The sequence below is a fragment of the Anomaloglossus baeobatrachus genome, chromosome 4 (assembly GCF_048569485.1).
Source record: "Anomaloglossus baeobatrachus isolate aAnoBae1 chromosome 4, aAnoBae1.hap1, whole genome shotgun sequence".
Taxonomy (NCBI): Eukaryota; Metazoa; Chordata; class Amphibia; order Anura; family Aromobatidae; genus Anomaloglossus; species Anomaloglossus baeobatrachus.
The window spans coordinates 362,643,296-362,663,791 of NC_134356.1; the positions used below are offsets into that span (position 1 = coordinate 362,643,296).

General features: G+C 46.4%; 1 protein-coding gene across 4 annotated transcripts in view; it reads right to left on the reverse strand.

The window, feature by feature from the left end:
- Nucleotides 1–13,642: 13,642 nt before the first annotated feature.
- The window catches only part of TPRKB (TP53RK binding protein), a 30,680-nt gene continuing 23,826 nt past the window's right edge, over nt 13,643–20,496 (reverse strand). For all 4 annotated transcript variants that reach the window (XM_075345126.1, XM_075345127.1, XM_075345124.1 and 1 more), the window contains exons 4-5: nt 18,276–18,452; nt 13,643–13,984 (exon numbers count right to left, since the gene is read on the reverse strand). In XM_075345126.1, the coding sequence (XP_075201241.1) occupies nt 13,898–13,984; nt 18,276–18,452 (264 nt within the window). In that variant the 3' untranslated portion in view covers nt 13,643–13,897. The remainder of the gene's footprint in view (nt 13,985–18,275; nt 18,453–20,496) is intronic.

Consider the following 20,496-nt stretch of genomic DNA (forward strand, 5'->3'; position numbering starts at 1 on the left):
TTTTTACATGTTGCACTGATTTGAAATGATGGGCCCTCCCTGTAATCTTCCAGGAGCTTATCTATTATTACAATGACAATCCCCAGGCCTTCCATAAAGGTGGTGTCACACATAGCGACGATGACAACCACGTCGCTGCTAAGTCACCATTTTCTGTGACGTAGCAGCGACGTCCCGTCGCTGTCTGTGCCATCCAGCAACGGCCTGGCCCCTGCTGTGAGGTCGCCGGTTGTTGCTGAATGTCCTGCTTCATTTTTTTGGACGTTGCTCTCCCGCTGTGAAGCACACATCGCTGTGTGTGACAGCGAGAGCGACGAACTGAAGCGAGCAGGGAGCCGTTATCTGCGGTATGCTGTAACCACGGTAAACAACATCGGGTAACCAAGAAGCCCTTTCCTTGGTTACCCGATATTTACCTTAGTTACTAGCGTCCGCCGCTCTCACGCTGTCAGTGCCGGCTCCCTGCATACATAGCTGGAGTACAGATCGGGTAATTAACCCGATGTGTACTCTGACTAGGAGTGCAGGGAGCCAGCGATAAGCGATGTGCTCTCACGCTGCCAGTGCCACCTCCCTGCACACGTAGCTTGAGTACACATCGGGTAATTAACCCGATGTGTACTCTGGCTAGGAGTGCAGGGAACAGGGAGCCGGCACTGGCAGCGTGGGAGCGGCGGATGCTAGTAACTAGTAAATATTGGGTAACCAAGAGAAGTGCTTTCCTTGGTTACCCGATATTTACCTTAGCTACGCTTCCACGCGTCGCTGGGGGGCTGGTCACTGGTGAGATCTGCCTGTTTGACAGCTCACCAGCGACCATGTAACGACGCAGCAGCGATCCTGATAAGGTCAGATCGCTGGTCGTGATCGCTGCTGCGTCGCTATGTGTGACACCACCTTAAGACTTAAAGGAAGGGTGTCGCATTTTTTTATTTTTGTATTAATAATAGTGATTATGAAATCAAGTATTTTAATACAAAATTAAAATCACTGTTTATTTAGTTTTTATTTAATTCTAGTTTTACTGAAGCACTGGGGGCTGCCATCTTAGATTTGGTGTTTGTAACGACAATTACTCACCTCCTTTTGTGGCAGCCCCCAGGGCATAGAGGACAGTAGGCGGAATCCGACCCCATCTAGTTATATCAAGAAGGCGTCTGCTGGGAAATGGAAGCGCCCCCTGGGCTGTCCAGATCACAGCAGAGGGAGATCAGCGCCATCATTGTGGAGCTCACAGCTATGCTGTGTGCTGCACTTTACTCGTCACACTTTGGGATGGATAAGGTGAGTACCGGCGCCATGCAACTGTGATTGCACTGTTACTGATCCATCCTGGCGCGCTGCTCCCCACTCTGCCGCAACCCCCCTCCCCCGCACTATGCCGCAACCCTGCCCTCCCTGTACCATGACACTCCCCCTCCCCCAGACTGTGCCGCGACCCCCCCCCCTCCCCCGCACTATGCTGCGACCCCGCTGCACTATGCCGCAGACCCCCCTCCCCGCGTGTGCTCACCTTGGGCCTCCTCTGCTCATACTGTGATGTCTGACAGGGCAGGCTGCCGAGTCGCAGGTCTGAGGGGAGTGCATGCGGCATTGGGATACAGTCAGCGAGCTGAGTGGGACATTGGGAAACAGTAGGCAGTGTGAGGCATTGGGAAGGAGTAGGCATTGTGGGGGCACTGGGAAACAGTCAGCAGGCAGTGTGGGGGGCATTGGGAAACAGCAGGCAGCGTGGGGGGCATTGGGATAGTCAGTAAGCAGTGTGGGGGCAATGGGATACAGCAGTAGGTAGTGTGGGGGCAATGGAATACAGTGCGGCGCGGGATACAGTGGAGCACTATGCAGCTGGCCTTAGTGACACTTTAGACATATTAGGATCACTCTGTGGTCACCAACAAAATGTCTCCGCACTGTAATCCTACACTTCATTCTCTGTAATCCCAGATTGGGAGGGGGAGCTGTGACATCACACACAGGAGAACAGATTCTGCCCACTTTTACTGCAGTTGTAATGTTAGATATTTCTACAGTAGCTCTGCAGCAGGATTTCAGCAGCTGCTCCCCCTAGTGTTTAAGAGTGGAATATAATCAAACTTTAATTTGTTTTTTATATTTTTCTCAATTAAAAACAAATAATTTTATTTAAACATAAGATTAAAATATTATTACTTTACATTTTTTCAGTTATTGAAATTTATTTTTTTGACGACACCTTCCCTTTAATAGGACTTAGAGCACAAAGTATACCAATATCTCAATCTGGTTCAGAAGAACTGGTGGAGGTCAGTAAATTGGAGCAGTACTGCAGCTAACAAAGTGGCCATAGAAATCTTTCCATTTGGTTTTAATTTTCTCCTAAATAAAAAAAAAAAAAAAGTGTGTCAGGATATGTTATTTTAGCCCTGTTATCGGATACTGATAAGGAATTTAGATTGAGAGCCCCAATGTAAAGTGCAGCGGAATACATTGTCGCTATATAAGGCTACTTTCACACTTCAGTCGTTTCAAATCAGCCAGGTCAGTCGTTGCGACTGAACGACGGATCCGTCGTTTTTTTTAGCTGTCAACAATTGTAAAAGATGTGTTATTTCACAGGATTCCATTCACTGGAATCCTGTGAAAAAACTGATCTGTCGCGTCCGTTACAGCTGTTGTGCATCCGTTTTAGGATGGATCCGTCATGATCCGTTTGTTTTTGGGACAGCCTAATGGGAGTGCCAGACATGCTTGGCATCCTCAGTAGAACATGACGGAATCCAGCACTGGATTCCGTCGTGTGACGGATTACGGCGGAATCCTGCACCATAGACAACCATTACACTTCTTGACAAATTGCGACGGAATCCCGCGCAGTGCATTTTTTTGATGGTCCAAAAAAAGTTAGTGTCAGTTCCTTCCGCCCAACAGTCAGTCATTCCATGACTGATCCGAATGCAACGCAAGGCCATCAGTCGCAATCCGTCATTAATACAAGTCTATGGGGAAAAAACTGAATCCTGCAAAACATTTTGCAGGATACCGTATTTTCTCAATGCAACGGATTGTGACTGATGGAAAAAGACTGAAGTTTGAAAGTAGCCTAAGCAAATAGCAAGTGCTGAAGATAGAACCACCATCAACATCATGACCCACATTCTATTTGTTGTCTATAGCAGTTGTGGACATGCAGGCACACTATTGTTTTAAGTACACAGATACAGTGAGGAAAATAAATATTTGATACACTGCCGATTTTGCAAGCTTTCCCACCTAGAAAGAATGGAGAGATCTGCAATTTTTATAGTAGGTATACTTAAACTGTGGCAGACAGAATCCCCCCAAATATCAAGAATATCACATGGTATGATTTTTCAATAATTAATTTGCTTTTCATTGCATGAAATAAGTATTTGATCATCTACCAAACAGCAAGAATGCTGTCTTTAATAGACCTGTTATTTATTTATTTTTTTAAGAAGCCCCCCTACTTTCACTCACTACTTGTATTTATTGCACTTGTTTGAACCCGTTACCTGTATAAAAGACACCTGTCCACACACTCAATCAAATCACACTCCAATCTCTCCACCATTTCCAAGATCTGTCTGTCTAAGGACCCCAGGGACAAAATTGTAGACTTGCACAAGGCTGGGATTGGCTAAAAGACAATAGGTAAGCAGCTTGGTGAGAAGCCAACATCTGTTGGTATAAATATTAGAAAATGGAAGAAACACACGGTGACTGTCAATCTTACTCGGTCTGAGGCTCCTTGCCTCGTGAGGTAAGGATAATTTTGAAAAAGGTCAAGAATTAGCGCAAAACTACACGGGAGGACGGGGTCAATGACCTCGGACCACAGTCTCAAACTTTACAGTAAATAACAGTACGGCATCAGATGAGACCAAAATAGAACTTTGCGGTATGAACTCCACTTGCCGTTTTTGGAGGAAAAAAGGTTGACTACAACCTCAAGAGCAACATGGCAATCATGAAGCATGGGAGTGGAAATATCATACTTTGGGGGTGCTTTTTTGCAAAGGGGACAGGAGGACTGCACCATATTGAAGGGAGGATGGATGGGGTCCTGTAACGGGAGATTTTGGCCAACAAGCTCCTTCCCTCAGTAAAACCATTGAAGGTGGGTCGTGGCAGGATCTTCCAGCAGGACAATGAGCCGAAACACTCAGCCAGGGTTACTAAATGAGTGACTCCATAAGGCCGGGGCCACACGGGGCACTACTGCGATGCTCGCATGACACTCGGCTCGCGCTGGCAGCACAGCAGGAGCCAAGTGTTATGCAAGTGTGCCTGCGTCTGGGGTCCAACCATGTGAGCGGACCTCAGCTGCGGGGAGGCAGGCCAGCACTGAAGAGGGGCGGGCAGGAGCTGGGGAGGGAAGGATTTATCTCCCTCTCCCCTCAGTAGCCGGCTATTGCGATTCTCGCTCTGCACGCACGGTACACCGGTGTATCACGAGTGCAGTGCGATTTTTCTCTCGCCCCATTCACTTGAATGGGTGCGAGAGAAAAAAGTCTCAGCTTACAATCGCAGCATGCTGCGATTGTTTTCTCGGTCCAATTAGGGCTGAGAAAATAATCGCTTATGTGCGCTGACACACAGGCTAGAATTGGTCCGAGTGGAATGCGATGTTTTATCGCACTCCACTCGCACCGATTTTCTCGCCGTGTGGCTTAGGCCTAAGAAGCATTTCAAGGTCCTAGAGTTGCCAGTCTTCAGACCCTGAACCCAATAGAAAATCTTTGCAGGGAGCTAAAACTCAATGTTGCCCAGTGACAGCCCTGAAACCTAAAAGATCGGGAGAAGATCTGTAGGGAGCAGTGGGCCAAAATCCCTACTGCAGTGTGTGCAAACTTGGTCAAGAACTACAGGAAACGTCTGACCTCTGTAATTGCAAACAAATGTTTCTGTACCAAATACTAGGCTCTGTTTTTCTATTGTATCAAATACTTATGTCATGCAATAAAGAAGGGAATTTTGTTACTTACCGTAAATTCCTTTTCTTCTAGCTCCAATTGGGAGACCCAGACGATTGGGTGTATAGCTACTGCCTCCGGAGGCCACACAAAGTATTACACTAAAAAGTGTAAGGCCCCTCCCCTTCTGCATATACACCCCCCGTGGGATCACGGGCTGCTTCAGTTTTAGTGCAAAAGCAAGAAGGAGGAAAGCCAATAACTGGTTAAACAATTCAATCCGAAGGAACATCGGAGAACTGAAACCATTCAACATGAACAACATGTGTACCCGAACAACCAAAAATCCCGAAGGAACAGGGGCGGGTGCTGGGTCTCCCAATTGGAGCTAGAAGAAAAGGAATTTACGGTAAGTAACAAAATTCCCTTCTTCTTCGGCGCTCCATTGGGAGACCCAGACGATTGGGACGTCCAAAAGCAGTCCCTGGGTGGGTAAATTAATACCTCAAGTTTGGACTGTAAAAACAGCCCTTCCCTACATGGAGGCAACCGCCGCCTGCAGGACTCTTCTACTTAGGCTGGCATCCGCCTAAGCGTAGGCATGCACCTGATAACGCTTGGTGAAGGTGTGCAGACTCGTCCAGGTAGCCGCCTGGCACACCTGCTGAGCCGTAGCCTGGTGCCGAAATGCCCAGGACGCACCCACGGCTCTGGTAGAATGGGCCTTCAGCCCTGATGGAACCGGAAGCCCAGCAGAACGGTAGGCTTCAAGAATTGGTTCCTTGATCCATCCAGCCAGGGTGGATTTGGAAGCCTGCGACCCTTTGCGCTGACCAGCGACAAGTACAAAGAGTGCATCCGAGCGGCGCAGGGGCGCCGTGCGGGAAATGAGGATACTGAGCGCTCTCATCAGATCCAACAAATGCAAATCCAATTCATATCGATGAACTGGATGAGGACAAAAGGAAGGTAAGGAGATATCCTGACTGAGCTGAAAGGGGGATACCACCTTAGGGAGAAACCCCGGAATCAGGCGCAGCACTACCTTGTCTTGGTGAAACACCAGGAAGGGAGCTTTGGATGACCGCGCTGCTAGCTCGGACACTCTCTGAAGAGACGTGACCGCTACCAAAAAGGCCACTTTCTGTGAAAGTCGAGAAAGTGAAACATCCCTCAGAGGCTCAAAGGGCGGCTCCTGGAGAGCAATTAGTACCCTGTTCAGATCCCATGGGTCTAACGGCCCCTTGTACGGAGGGACAATGTGACAAACCCCCTGCAGGAACGTGCGTACCTGAGGAAGTCGTACTATGCGCTTCTGAAAGAATACAGACAGCGCTGGGACTCGTCCGTTAAGAGAGCCGAGCGACAAACCTTTTCCCAAACCAGATTGCAGGAAGGAAGGAAAAGTAGGCAATGCAAATGTCCAGGGAGACACTCCCTGAGCAGAGCACTAAGATAAGAATATCTTCCACGTCTTGTGGCAGATCTTGGCAGACGTCGGCTTCCTAGCCCGTCTCATGGTGGCAATGACGTCTTGAGATAATCCTGAAGACGCTAGGATCCAGGACTCAATGGCCACACAGTCAGGTTCAGGGCCGTAGAATTCAGATGGAAAAACGGCCCTTGGGACAGTAAGTCTGGCCGGTCTGGTAGTGCCCACGGTTGGCCGACCGTGAGATGCCACAGATGCGGGTACCACGACCTCCTCGGCCAGTCTGGGGCGACGAGGATGGCGCGGCGGCAATCGGAGCTGATCTTGCGTAGCCCTCTGGGCAACAGTGCCAGAGGGGGAAACACATAGGGTAGCTGGAACTGCGACCAATCCTGAACTAAGGCGCCTGCCGCCAGAGCTCTTTGATCGTGAGACCGCGCCATGAAAATCGGCACTTGTTGTTGTGCCGAGACGCCATTAGGTCGACGTCCGGCCTCCCCCAGCGGCTACAGAGTTCTTGAAACCCGTCCGGGTGCAGAGACCATTCCCCTGCGTCCATGCCCTGGCGACTGAGGAAGTCTTCTTCCCAGTTTTCTACGCCCGGGATGTGAACTGCGGATATGGTGTATGCTCTGTCTTCCACCCACATCAGAATCCGCCGGACTTCCTGGGAGGCTTGCCGACTGCGTGTTCCGCCTTGGTGGTTGATGTATGCCACCGCTGCGAAGTTGTCCGACTGAATCCGGATCTGTTTGCCTTCCAGCCTCTGCTGAAAGGCTTGCAGGGCAAGATACCCTGCCCAGATTTCCAGAACATTGATCTGAAGGGTGGACTCCTCTGAAGAGAGTCCTTGCCCGTCTGAGAAAGGGGTACGTTCCTGTCTAGGGACGTCGACTTCCCATCCCATTGGCGAAGAATGTCCTATAGAAGTGAACGCAGATGAAACTGCGCGAAAGGGACTGCCTCTGCATGAGGCGTCTTAAGGGATGTGACTGGCCTTGAAGGAGAGACTGCACCCCCGTCTGTAGTGAACGCTGTATGTCCAGCGGGAGCTGCACTATCGCTGAGAGAGTGTGAAGCTCCATGCCAAGATATGTCAGCGATTGGGTCTGTGACAGATTTAACTTTGAAAAGTTTATGATCCACCCGAAACTCTGGAGTGTCTCCAGCGCCACGTTCAGGCTGTGTTGGCATGCCTCTTGAGAGGGTGCCTTGACAAGTAGATCGTCCAAGTAAGGGATCACAGAGTGACCCTGAGAGTGCAGGACTGCTCCCACTGCTGCCATGAACTTGGTGAAAAGCCGTGGGGCTGTCGCCAGACCGAAGGGCAGGGCTACGAACTGAAGATGCTCGTCTTCAATAACGAATCGTAGCCAACACCGGTGCTCTGGAGCAACCGGTACGTGGAGATAAGCATCCTGATGTCTATTGACGCTAGGAAATCTCCTTGAGACATTGAGGCAATGACGGAGCGGAGGGATTCCATCCGGAACCGCCTGGTTTTCACGTGCTTGTTGAGCAGTTTTAGGTCCAAAACGGAACGGAAAGAGCTGTCGTTTTTTGGTACCACAACCAGATAGGAGTAAAAACCGTATCTTGTTCCTGAGGAGGAACAGGGATTACCACTCCTTCTGCCTGCAGAAGAGCATCGGCTCGGTCGGGAGGTGAGGAAGTTCTGAAGATCTAGTTGGAGGACGAGAACAGAACTCTATCCTGTACACGTGAGACAAAATGTCTCTCACCCACCGGTCTTTGACCTGTGGCAGCTAAATGTCGCCAAAGCGGGAGAGTCTGCCACCGACCGCGGATGCGGAGAGAGAGGGCTGAACGTCATGAGGAAACCGCCTTGGTAGCGGGTCCTCCGGCTGCCTTCCTTGGGCGTGATTGAGCCCGCCAGGAATCTGCGCCTTTCTGAGCCTTTTGAGTCCTTTTGGACGAGGACAATTGGGACCTGCCCGAGCCTGGGAAGGACCGAAACCTCGACTGTCCCTTCCTCTGTTGGGTGTCGTTTGATCTGGGCTGGTGTAAGGAAGAGTCCTTACCCTTGGACTGTTTAATGATTTCATCCAATCGCTCACCAAACAGTCTGTCACCAGATAATGGCAAACTGGTTAATCACTTTTTGGAAGCAGAATCTGCTTTCCATTCTCTCAACCACAAGGCTCTGCGTAAAACCACGGAGTTGGCGGACGCCACTGACGTACGGCTCGTAGAGTGCAGGACAGCATTAATAGCGTAAGTCGCAATGCAGACATTGCGAGGTTAAGGACGCCATCTGCGGCACAGATGTACATGTGACAGTGTCCACGTGCGCAAGGCCAGCTGAAATAGCTTGGAATGCCCATACGGCTGCGAATGCCGGAGCAACCGACACGCCGATAGCTTCATAGACAGAATTCAACCAGAGGACCATCTGTCTGTCAATGGCATCTTTAAGTGAAGTCCCATCTTCCACTGCAACTATGGATCTAGCCGCAAGCCTGGAGATTGGGGGATCCACCTTTGGACACTGGGTCCAGCGCTTGACCACGTCAGGGAGAAAAATGGATAACGTGTATCCTTAATACGATTGGAGAACGCTTATCTGGATAAGTGTGGTGTTTCCGGATTGCTTCTCTGAAGTCAGAGTGGCCAGAAAAGTACTCAATATACGCTTGAGATACTGAAAAGGGATTTCTCCTGCTGTGAAGCTGACTCCTCCACCGGAGGAGCTGAGGGAGAAATATCCAACATTCCATTGATGGACGCTAGAAAATCATTCACTATGGCGTCACCATCCGGTGTATCCGGATTGAGAGCGGTCTCAGGATCAGAGTCCTGATCAGCTACGTCTGCCTCATCATACAGAGAGTCCTGCTGGGACCCTAACCAGTGATGAAGCCGAGTGCCGCTCCCAGCGAGCTCGCTTAGGCTGTCTGGGACTGTCGTCCGTGTCAGAGCCTGCGCCCTGGGATGCATGGGACCCCCCCCCCGGAGCACTGATTTGTTCCAAATGAGGGTGGCCATGGAGCATTGTATCAACATTGCCCATGGTCCGTCTGGACTGCTGTTAGTCACAGTCACAGACAATCTATCAGCCGAAACTGCAACTCCGTCCCTGTCCCTGGACAGGGTTCACAGGTGGTTCCTTTGGCCACCTCTAGCAGAGACCCCGGCTGACCAAGTGCTACAGGGGAGCATTGCACACAATGGGGACAGTGGAACCTGCCGTGTGGAACAGTATCACGTGCAGTACAAGCCGCATAGAAAGCCTGTGCCTTGGCACCCTTGCTTTTTTGCTGCTGTTGTCTAGCCATTTAGAAGTATATTGCCAAGAATAGCGACCGTACAGTGCAATGTATAGCATACAAGCAGAAAGTACAAATGAACACTTCAGCACATGCAGTACAAGCAGCATAGAAAGCCTGTGCCTCAGCACCCTTGCTTTTTTGCTGCTGTTGTCTAGCCATCTAGGAGTATATAGCCAAGAATAGCGACCGTACAGTGCAGTGTATAGCATACCAGCATAAAGTACAAATGAACACTTCAGCACATGCAATACAAGCAGCCTAGAAAGCCCGTGCCTTAGCACCCTTGCTTTTTTGCTGCTGTAGTCTAGCCATCTAGGCATAAAGTACAAATGGCATTAGTGGGGTCAGCACTTCAGGTGCTGCTTACCGCCCGCACAAGAGCGGGTGTGTGGTCGCCCGAATCCTGTGACTGGTTGCCCAGAGCTTGTCTCCCTTCTCCAGCCCAGACTGCGTGCAGGAATGGCTGCCGGAGTCTTGTGAAGAGGGGCGGGCCGTGGGCGTGCCCCAGACAAGAGCGGGAAACTGGCGTCCCACTGTGTCCAGTGAAGGGGGCTGGAGAATGCAAAGCAGACTCCAGCTCTCGGCGCTGACTTTCTGTACAGCGTCCCGCCCCTCCCCTGACTGGCAGGGCTGGGAACGAAGCGAAAACTAGGCCGCAAAGCCGGCGCACCACAAGTCCCAGCCGCGCCACAGTGTAAAACACCCCGCAGCGGCCGGCGCGGCAGTTTCTAACACATAAATTCACTCAGCTAAGCTGCAGTGAATAATAGCACAAGCGCTCCGCGCTGTTGTCCCCGGCGCACTAGCACTCCCAGCAATGCTGGTGTGTGTATGCGCGATGTGTACGGGGACACAGAGTACCTTAATGTAGCAGGGCCCTGTCCCTGACGATACCCAGCTCCATATCCAGCAGGTTCTCCGGGTCTGTGGATGGAGCCCGGACTCAGTGCCTGGAGACCGGTAAGATCCCCCTTCACCCAGAGCCCTGAGGGGGGATGGGGAAGGAAAACAGCACGTGGGCTCCAGCCTCCGTACCCGCAATGGGTACCTCAACCTTAACAAACACCGCCGACAAAAGTGGGGTGAGAAGGGAGCATGCTGGGGGCCCCATATGGGCCCACTTTTCTTCCAACCGACATAGTCAGCAGCTGCTGCTGACTAAAAAACAGTGGAGCTATGCGTGGATGTCTGACCTCCTTCGCACAAAGCATAAAACTGAAGCAGCCCGTGATCCCACGGGGGGTGTATATGCAGAAGGGGAGGGGCCTTACACTTTTTAGTGTAATACTTTGTGTGGCCTCCGGAGGCAGTAGCTATACACCCAATCGTCTGGGTCTCCCAATGGAGCGCCGAAGAAATGTAAATTAATTATTTAAAAATCATACAACGTGATTTTCTGGATTTTTTTTATTCTGTCTGTCACAGTTGAAGTGTGCCTACGATAAAAATTACAGACTTCTCCATTCTTTGTAGATGGGAGAACTTACAAAATCGGCAGTGTATCAAATACTTATTTTCCTCACTGTATTTTGGGACCCCTGTTCTTGTGATCAGTAGGGGGTCAGACCACTGGAGGTCATCCATTCCTATATGGCTGTTTGATGATAAAATGTGTTTTCTGATAAACATTTATGATAGTAGGAATATATGCATGCATTGAAATGATTGTAATGTGATTTGAAATAATTGTTCCATTCAACAGCAAAAAAAAATAAACAAAAAAACAAAAATGAGAATTGCAGAAAAATCCTTGTTGGTTTAAGGTCCTGGAGTGCTAATCAATCACATTTTGCACAAAGAAATATGAAGAAGGTCATGTATCCACTAAACGCTGGACGTTTTCCAGGAGCGGTGTACAATACTCAGGCTAGCGATCTTCTGAGTGCCCAGATGTGAATCATTGTGACACCTGTTTAGCTTCAACAACATATTAATAATGAATGCATACACAAAGCTCTCTGCCCGGCACAGAAAAGATTACTGTTGTTTACAAAGATGGTACATTGCGTTTCTGAAAGGGCATGTGGGAATATGCCAGTCTCACAAGTGGAGGACATTCTGAGAGTCACTGTAAATCCAGAGTTTGCAACAGTCCAGAAGAACTAGCTCCTGGATTATAACAATGTAGGTTTCAGGCAGGGCAAATTACCACAATGCCTGGAATGAATTATCACAATTTCAATAGGTCTGCTGCAGTATGGCGATAGCTGCGCAATTGCTGATATTCTATGACATCTACAGTAATTCATTGCTGAAAAAACAAGAAAGTCAAGCCCTGTCCACAGGCTATTTACTTCAAGCAGCATTTGCTTGGGCCTGTCCCGCCCACAGCCATGATTCAGTCATGGGTACGGGATTGAAAAGCACCAGGTAATTGCTGCTATGAACAGTTCTACCTTTTCATATGTGAGGCCGTCTGGCACATTTTATGTAAAAATATTTTAGAGTAGGACTGCCCCAAAGAGATTTGCCGTGATGTGGCGAGGTAGCTCTAGAAATTGCAATTTTTTGCCAAAAATCTCAAATTTTATATAAGTACAGTTTGGAATCTTTAGTGCTGTAGTGCACATTTAGTGCTGACTTTCTTGTTTTTTCACTGCTGTTGACCCCCAAAAGATGCTCCAATTGGCCACAAATTGTTATAAATGGTCAATCGTGTAACCTCTTTGGAAATAAGGTATGTACCCAAGGTTTTCACTATAAATATACTATATATACTTTGTTTTATTAAACATTTCAGAAGAGGTTTTATAGTTTGGAATTACTTCAGTTAGGATTAGTGGGATGCTAGATAGGAAGTAGAACTAGAATAGGAAAGTCCTGATATTAACAATAAGGCCGCTGTCATTGTACTGTATTAACTGTACGGAAGAGCGCCGCATGCGGCAAAACGGCAAAAAGCCGGATGTGTGAAACCGGCCTAAGTGGTTAAGCTTTGCTTTCTGTTCGGTATTGGATGGAATGGAATTCCAGTATCTCTCTGTTCAATCAATATATAATTGAATGGTGTGACATTTTGTTTATGTAATTTTCGGATTAAAAGACGCACTTTTCCTCCCAAAAATTTGGGAGGAAAATGAGGGGTGCGTCTTAAAATCCGAATATAGCTTTACCTGGGGGTCCTGTCTGTGCGGTGATCGGGCAGACGGGTGCCTGTGGCTGCGTGCAAGCGGCCGAGTACCTGAGCTTGCGTGCGGGTGGAAGTCGGGTGCCTGTCCCTGCGTGCGGGCGGCAGTCGGGTGCCTGTGTGCGGGAGGCAGCCGGCACCGACAGGCACCCGGCTACCCCCCGCACGCAGGCACAGGCGGCCGCCCGCACGCAGGCACAGGTACCCGGCGGCCACCCGCACGCAGGCACAGGCACCCGGCCACTTGCACGCTGGGTGGGTGGACAGACTGCTGGCTGCCACTCTGTCCGTGTGGGCAGCTGTGCAGCAGGTTATCCAGTTTGTCCGTAGTCCCAGTTTCAAATGATGGAGCCGGGAGCGGGCGCATACGCAGATTGTGCTCTTGGATGAGAGCTCCATCTGCGCACGCGCCGCTCCGGTAGTTAGCGCGTGTGCAGATGGAGCCCTTGGATGAGAGCTCCATCCATGCATGCGCCGCTCCAGGCGCCATCATTTGAACCGGGACCGCGGACACTGGGACACTCACCGCACTGGCCTGCTGCACGACTCACCCGCCGCCGCTGCTGCTGCCGCCACCACGAACGCCATTGCTCCTGCCACCACGGACGCCGCCGCCCCTGCCACCACGGACCCCACCGCCACTGACCCGTCACGCCTGCCAGCACAACCTCTACCTCCTGTGACCCCGCTTCACCACCACTGCTCCCCCCCTTCGGTAATACAACACCGGAGTATAGGATGGACCCAATTTTTATTTTTTTTTACCTTGATTATGTCTAAATTTTGGGTACGTCTTATAATCCGGTGCATCTTATAAAGCGAAAAATACGGTATGTATGTTGTGGTCTTTGATGTAAAAACCTCATTAAAAAAACCTTAATTAAAAAAAACAAATTCAGTATATTTGGGTTCTGTTCACACTGGCAGTATGGGCACTATTTTTGCAGGACTCATGTTGGCACGATGGAGCATAATGGATCTTGTGGGATGCCATGGACTTCTGATGGGTAGAAAAGCCCAGCAGGCCCCACTTTTCTGTCAGTCAGAATCAATGGAAATCTGTTGGGAGCCGTTGCTGTCCCAAGACATAGGAAAACACTGCCTAATAGTAGTGTTAATATAGAAAAACCGCCCTTCACAGGACATCCTTGATCGACATCCTGCAAATAATGGCATCCAGTATAGAACCAATTTTCTCTTCTTCTGTTGTAATTTTGTACACCTAGAAATAAAAAAAACAACAAGAAAGGAATATTGAAAATCAGCAAAATATTCACAACTAGGAATGAAAAAAATTAAAAAGAACTGCAGCAGGCACTATAATGAACATAATGGTTCCTAGAGGTCAGATCCCTATAGGATGGGTTAGCAATATTGTAGTGTACAGATTTCATTGGCTTATTATAAAAAAAATATATAATTTGTAATCCCAATGACTGGAAGAGTGTTTTATCTACATGCTTTTTCCAACTTACTGTAAGCTTAAATCCGAACACATGATGCTAAAAATGCCACTGAAATCAATGGGATTCATTGTAACACTGACTTTTATATACTGCAATAGCAGCAACAGTCAATGGAAAAAAAAAAATATGTAATAAAAAACCCCCATAAATGTGGCGCTATTATATACAGTGCCTTGCAAAAGTATTCGGCCCCCTTGAATTTTTCAACCTTTTCCCACATTTCAGGCTTCAAACATAAAGATAAAAATTTTAATGTTATGGTGAAGAATCAACAAGTGGGACACAATTGTGAAGTTGAACGAAATGTATTGCTTATTTTAAACTTTTTTTAAAAAATAAATAACTAAAAAGTGAGGCGTGCAATATTAATCGTCCCCTTTATTTTCTGTGCAGTAAACTCACTCCAGAAATTCATTGAGGATCTCTGAATGATCCAATGTTGTCCTAAATGACTGATGATGATAAATATAAGCCAACTGTGTGTAAGGCTATGTGCGCACGTGTGCGCTCTGCACCGCACCTAAAAGGTGCGCTTCAGAGCGCAGCTGAAAAGCTCCTTTCTGAAGCGTATGGTGCCAGCAGAGAACGTGCGCTCTGCATGCTGCCTCTCCCTATAGACAGCATGCAAACCGCATGAAAGAAGTGACATGTCACTTCTTAGAACGCAGCGATTCGGGCAGCTGCCGAATCGCTGCGTTCTAATAGGCCACGTGCACATGGCTCCTGCACAATCTCCATAGATTGCATGCGTCCTGCGTCCCCTGCAGTTACGCTGCGGTGCAGAACGCAGCGTGACTGCATGCAATACGCACACGTGCGCACATCCCCTAATCCAGTTTCCGTATAAATGCACCTGCACTGTGATAGTCTCAGTGTTCTGTTTAAAGCGCAGATAGCATCATGAAGACCAAGGAACACAATAGGCAGGTCCATGATACTGTTGTGGAGAAGTTTAAAGCCGGATTTGGTTTCAAAAAGATTTCCAAAACTCTAAACATCCCAAGGAGCACTGTGCAAGTGATCATAGTGAAATGAAAAGGAGTATCATACCACTGCAAATCTACCAAGACCCAGCCGTCCATCCAAACTCATCTCAAACAAGGAGGAGAAGACTGATCAGAGATGCAGCCAAGTGGCCCATGATCACTCTGATGAACTGCAAAGCTCTACACTGAGGTGGGAGAGTCTATCCATAGGACAACAATCAGTCGTACACTGCACAAATATGGCCTTTATAGAAGAGTGGCAAGAAAAAAGCCATTTCTCAAAGATATCCATAAAAAAAGTGTTATTTAAAGTTTGCCACAAGCGACCTGAGAGACACACCAAACATGTGGAAGAAAGTGCTCTGGTCAGATGAAACCAAAATCGAACTATTTGGGCACAATGCCAAACGATATGTTTGGTGTAAAAGCAACACAGCTCATCACCCTGAACACACCATCCCCACTGTCAAACATGGTGGTGGCAGCATCATGGTTTGGGCCTGCTTTTCTTCAGCAGGGACAGGGAAGATGGTTAAAATTGATGGGAAGATGGATAGAGCCAAATACAGGACCATTCTTGAAGAAAACCTGTTGAAGTCTGCAAAAGACCTGAGACTGGGACGGAGATTTGTCTTTCAACAAGACAAAGATCCCAAACATAAAGCAAAATCTACAATGGAATGGTTCACAAATAGACGTATCCAGGTGTTAGAATGGCCAAGTCAAAGTCCAGACCTGAATCCAATTGAGAATCTGTGGAAAGAGCTGAAAACTGCTGTTCACAAACGCTCTCCATCCAATCGCACTCAGCTCAAACTATTTGCAAAGGAAGAATGGTCAAGACTTTCAGTCTCTCGATGTGCAAAACTGGTAGAGACACATACCCAAAGCGACTTGCAGCTGTAATCGCACCAAAAGGTGGCGCTACAAAGTATTAACTTAAAGGGGACGAATAATATTGCACGCCCCAATTTTCAGTTATTTATTTTTTAACAAAATTTAAAATAAGCAATACATTTCATTCAATTTCACAATTGTGTCCCACCTGTTGTTGATTCTTCACCATAACATTACAATCTTTATCCTTATGTTTGAATATATATATATTATATATATTATATTATACACACACACACACACACACACACACACACACACACACACACACACACTGTGCTGGTCAAAAGTATTGGCACCCCTGCAATTCTGTCAGATAATACTCAGTTTCTTCTTGGAAATGATTGCAATCATAAGTTCTTTGGTATTATTAACTTCAATTATTTTGCTTGCAATAAAAAAAAAAAACACAAAAGAGAAAGAAACAAAAATCAAATCATTGATCATTTCACACAAAACTCCAAAAATGGGCCAGACAAAAGTATTGGCACCCTTAACCTAATACTTGGTTGCACAACCTTTAGCCAAAATAACTGCGAACAACCGCTTCCGGTAACCATCAATGAGTTTCTTACAATGCTCTGCTGGAATTTTAGACCATTCTCTTTGGCAAACTGCTCCAGGTCCCTGAGATTTGAAGGGTGCCTTCTCCAAACTGCCATTTTGAGATCTCTCCACAGGTGTTCTATGGGATTCAGGTCTGGACCCTCCAGTGCTTTCTATCAAACCATTTTCTAGTGCTTTTTGAAGTGTGTTTTGGGTCATTGTCCTGCTGGAAGACCCATGACCTCTGAGGGAGACCCAACTTTCTCACACTGGGCCCTACATTATGCTGCAAAATTTGTTGGTAGTCTTCAGACTTCATAATGTCATGCACACGGTCAAGCAGTCCAGTGCCAGAGGCAGCAAAGCAACCCCAAAACATCAGGGAACCTCCGCCATTTTTGACTGGAGGGACCGTGTTCTTTTCTTTGAATGCCTCTTTTTTTTTTTTTCCTATGTTGATGGCTTTTCCCAAAAAGCTCTACTTTTGTCTCATCTGACCAGAGAACATTCTTCCAAAACGTTTTAGGCTTTCTCAGGTAAGTTTTGGCAAACTCCAGCCTGGCTTTTTTTTATGTCTCGAGGTAAGAAGTGGGGTCTTCCTGGGTATGCTACCATACAGTCCCTTTTCATTCAGACGCCGACAGATAGTACGGGTTCACACTGTTGTACCCTCGGTCTGCAGGGCAGCTTGAAACTTGTTTGGATGTTAGTCGAGGTTCTTTATCCAACATCCGCACAATCTTGCGTTGAAATCTCTCGTCAATTTTTCTTTTCCTTCCACATCTAGGGAGGTTAGCCACAGTGCCATGGGCTTGAAACTTCTTGATGACACTGCGCACCGTAGACACAGGAACTTTCAGGTCTTTGGAGATGGACTTGTAACCTTGAGATTGCTCATGCTTCCTCAATTTGGATTCTCAAGTCCTCAGACAGTTCTTTGGTCTTCTCTTCTTTCTTTTCTCCATGCTCAATGTGATACACAGAAGGACACAGGACAGAGGTTGAGTCAACTTTAATCCATGTCAACTGGCTGCAAGTGTGATTTAGTTATTGCCAACCCCTGTTAGGTGCCACAGGTAAGTTACAGGTGCTGTTAATTACACAAATTAGAGAAGCATCACATGAATTTTCAAACAGTGCAAATATTTTTGTTTTGTCCACCCCTTTTTTAGGTTTGGTGTAGAATTATATCCAATTTGGCTTTATGACATTTTTTTTTCATTGAAGACAAATTAAATGAAGTTAATAATACCAAAGAATTTGTGATTGCAATCATTTTCAAGAAGAAACTGAGTATTATCTGACAGAATTGCAGGGGTGCCAATACTTTTGGCCAGCACTATGATTATATATATATATATATATATATATATATATATATATATATATATATATATATATATATATATATATATATATATATATATATATATATATATATATATATATATATACCCACTCCCTGATAATTATTGACTCTTTCAGGAGGATTTGCTTTACTCTTTGATAAAGGGACAGGATCCAGTAAAAGATTTCACAAAGAAGAGATTAGGATAGCTCCGGGATCCCAATAAGGAAACCTAGCAATCTAGCGGCACTGATCTGATGGCTTAGGTACCTTTTTCACTTTTGTGAAGTCTGTCAATTCCGACAGGTCTGTTAGAGGAACTTGCTGGCCTTCAACGTGAGAGATTAATTCTTGAGCATTCAAAGCTTCAGTCCCATCGTCAGTCAAAACAACAAGGACTCCAGAATCACTGTCTGACAGGCCAAACTTTCTAAAAGCTTCCGAGATCTAAACGGAAAAGACATTCATCTCGTTACAGCTCTTTTTTTAGACATATCTTGTTTATAAGATTCATTTCCTCCAGTAGAGTAAAAAGCATATGACATGTACAGCAGTAGCCTGAAAACATGTTTTTATAGTACTCCATAATGTTCTGTCACACACCCCTAACATTTACTGAAACAAGTCCTCCGCCTACATTCAGGTTACTAAACACTATTTAATACAGTATTCAACAGAATGTCATTGATATTAAAAACATGCAGGAGGATAGGGGTCCCCCAGCCCCTCCACTCCATGGGTAGGTGTCTATAGCATTCATGCTATGGGTACAATTCCCTATGACTGAGTGAAACAGTATATGATATCAAACTAGTTTGGAGGTATCTAGATAGTCTCGTACCTTGGCATATGATAAATAGGTCATGGTTTTAAGTACAGATGCTCTATGTATTATGTAGCCATTACTAGGTACTTTAGCTTTATTTACAGACATTGAATTTTTGCAGTGATTGTCCTATGTTGTTGTGGCCTATGTATAATTAATTTTATTGAATATGTACTGACATTGCATGAATAAACTTTTCTACTTTTGAATATCAAAATACAGATTCCTGAATTTATCTTATAGGTAGTTAGGTTGAAGATAGGGATCAATACATACATACATACATATATATATACACATATATATATATATATATATATAATATACATACATACACAGGCCTTTTGTAGGTGAAGCCTGAAGAAAGTGAGCAAAACAGACCATTAGCGACCGCGATTAGCTGCAGCGCTCAGCAATATCACATCACTGAAATGATGTCAGAGAGAAATATCTATTTTTACTTTACACTGAGAAATATAGTATTTTAGGAAAGGGTTGACTGGAGTAGTTGACAAACCCTTTAGGGTATGTGCCCACGATGAGGACTCACTGCGTCCTGGACGCAGCGGGTCCTGACATGTGGGTCCGAGAGTCTCCTCTGCAGCAGAACGCAGGAGACCGCAGCTGCTCGTACCCACGATCAGGGTTCAGTGAGCTGCGGTCTCCTCGCTGTGTTCTCCCTATGGCGGACGCATGCGTATCCGCAGCTAACAATTGACATGCTGCGGTCAGGTCAATGTTTGCTGTGGAAAACACAAGCACAAAGGGCACGGGATTTCTACAAATCCTATCCACTATGCTTGTACTGTACAACACAGGATTTTGGACGGAGCTGAAGCATGCTGCTTTCAAAACTCTGCAAACACTGATCGTGGACACGCACCCTTAGTCTGTAATGTTATAGTTAACTGCAATGTCCCCTTTTCAGATACTGTATGCCAGCATTTGTTAATGTAATGCCTCCAACTATACTAAATCAAAATAGATCTGAGATCATAAAATGGGTAAGGTTTGATAATAAACTTGCCACACAGTTCCATCTGGTTCCCGATCAGCCCATGTAAACATGCTACTGTGTAGGCAAAGGCCAAGATGTGAGGACCCACATGTCAACTCAGAATTCCCCAACAGGATGTAGGAAAAGGTTATTTTTGTTTTCTTCTAAACTGGATAACCCCTTTAAAATGATAAAAGATACAACTGGCTTTAAAAAAAAATAAAAAAATAAAATAAATATATATAGGAATTCAGAATTATTGTTGCCACTTTGTTTCCCTCTGTTTCCTTTGCTCGCTATTTTTAAGAAGCTTGACTCACTAGAGCACACTCATAAACCTAATAAATTGTGTCAACTAGATACTATAATGACTTCACTCTGTGCAGTCTTGGCCAGAAGTCTTTAGACTGACTTACATTTTGGTTTTCACGTTTGCTGCTTTAGTGTTTTTAGATCTTAGTCAGATGTTTCTATGGTTCTTGAAGTCCAATTAGAATAATTTCATATGTTTTTACACTTGCACTGACAAATACATTACGTTTCTGTAAACACTTGATGTTTACAGTATTGCCTCTTATTTTGTAAGACTTCTGCCATTTGCCTGGCATGCTGGATATCACCTTATGGGCCGAATCCTGACTGATTACAACTTATTCTCGTCTAATCAA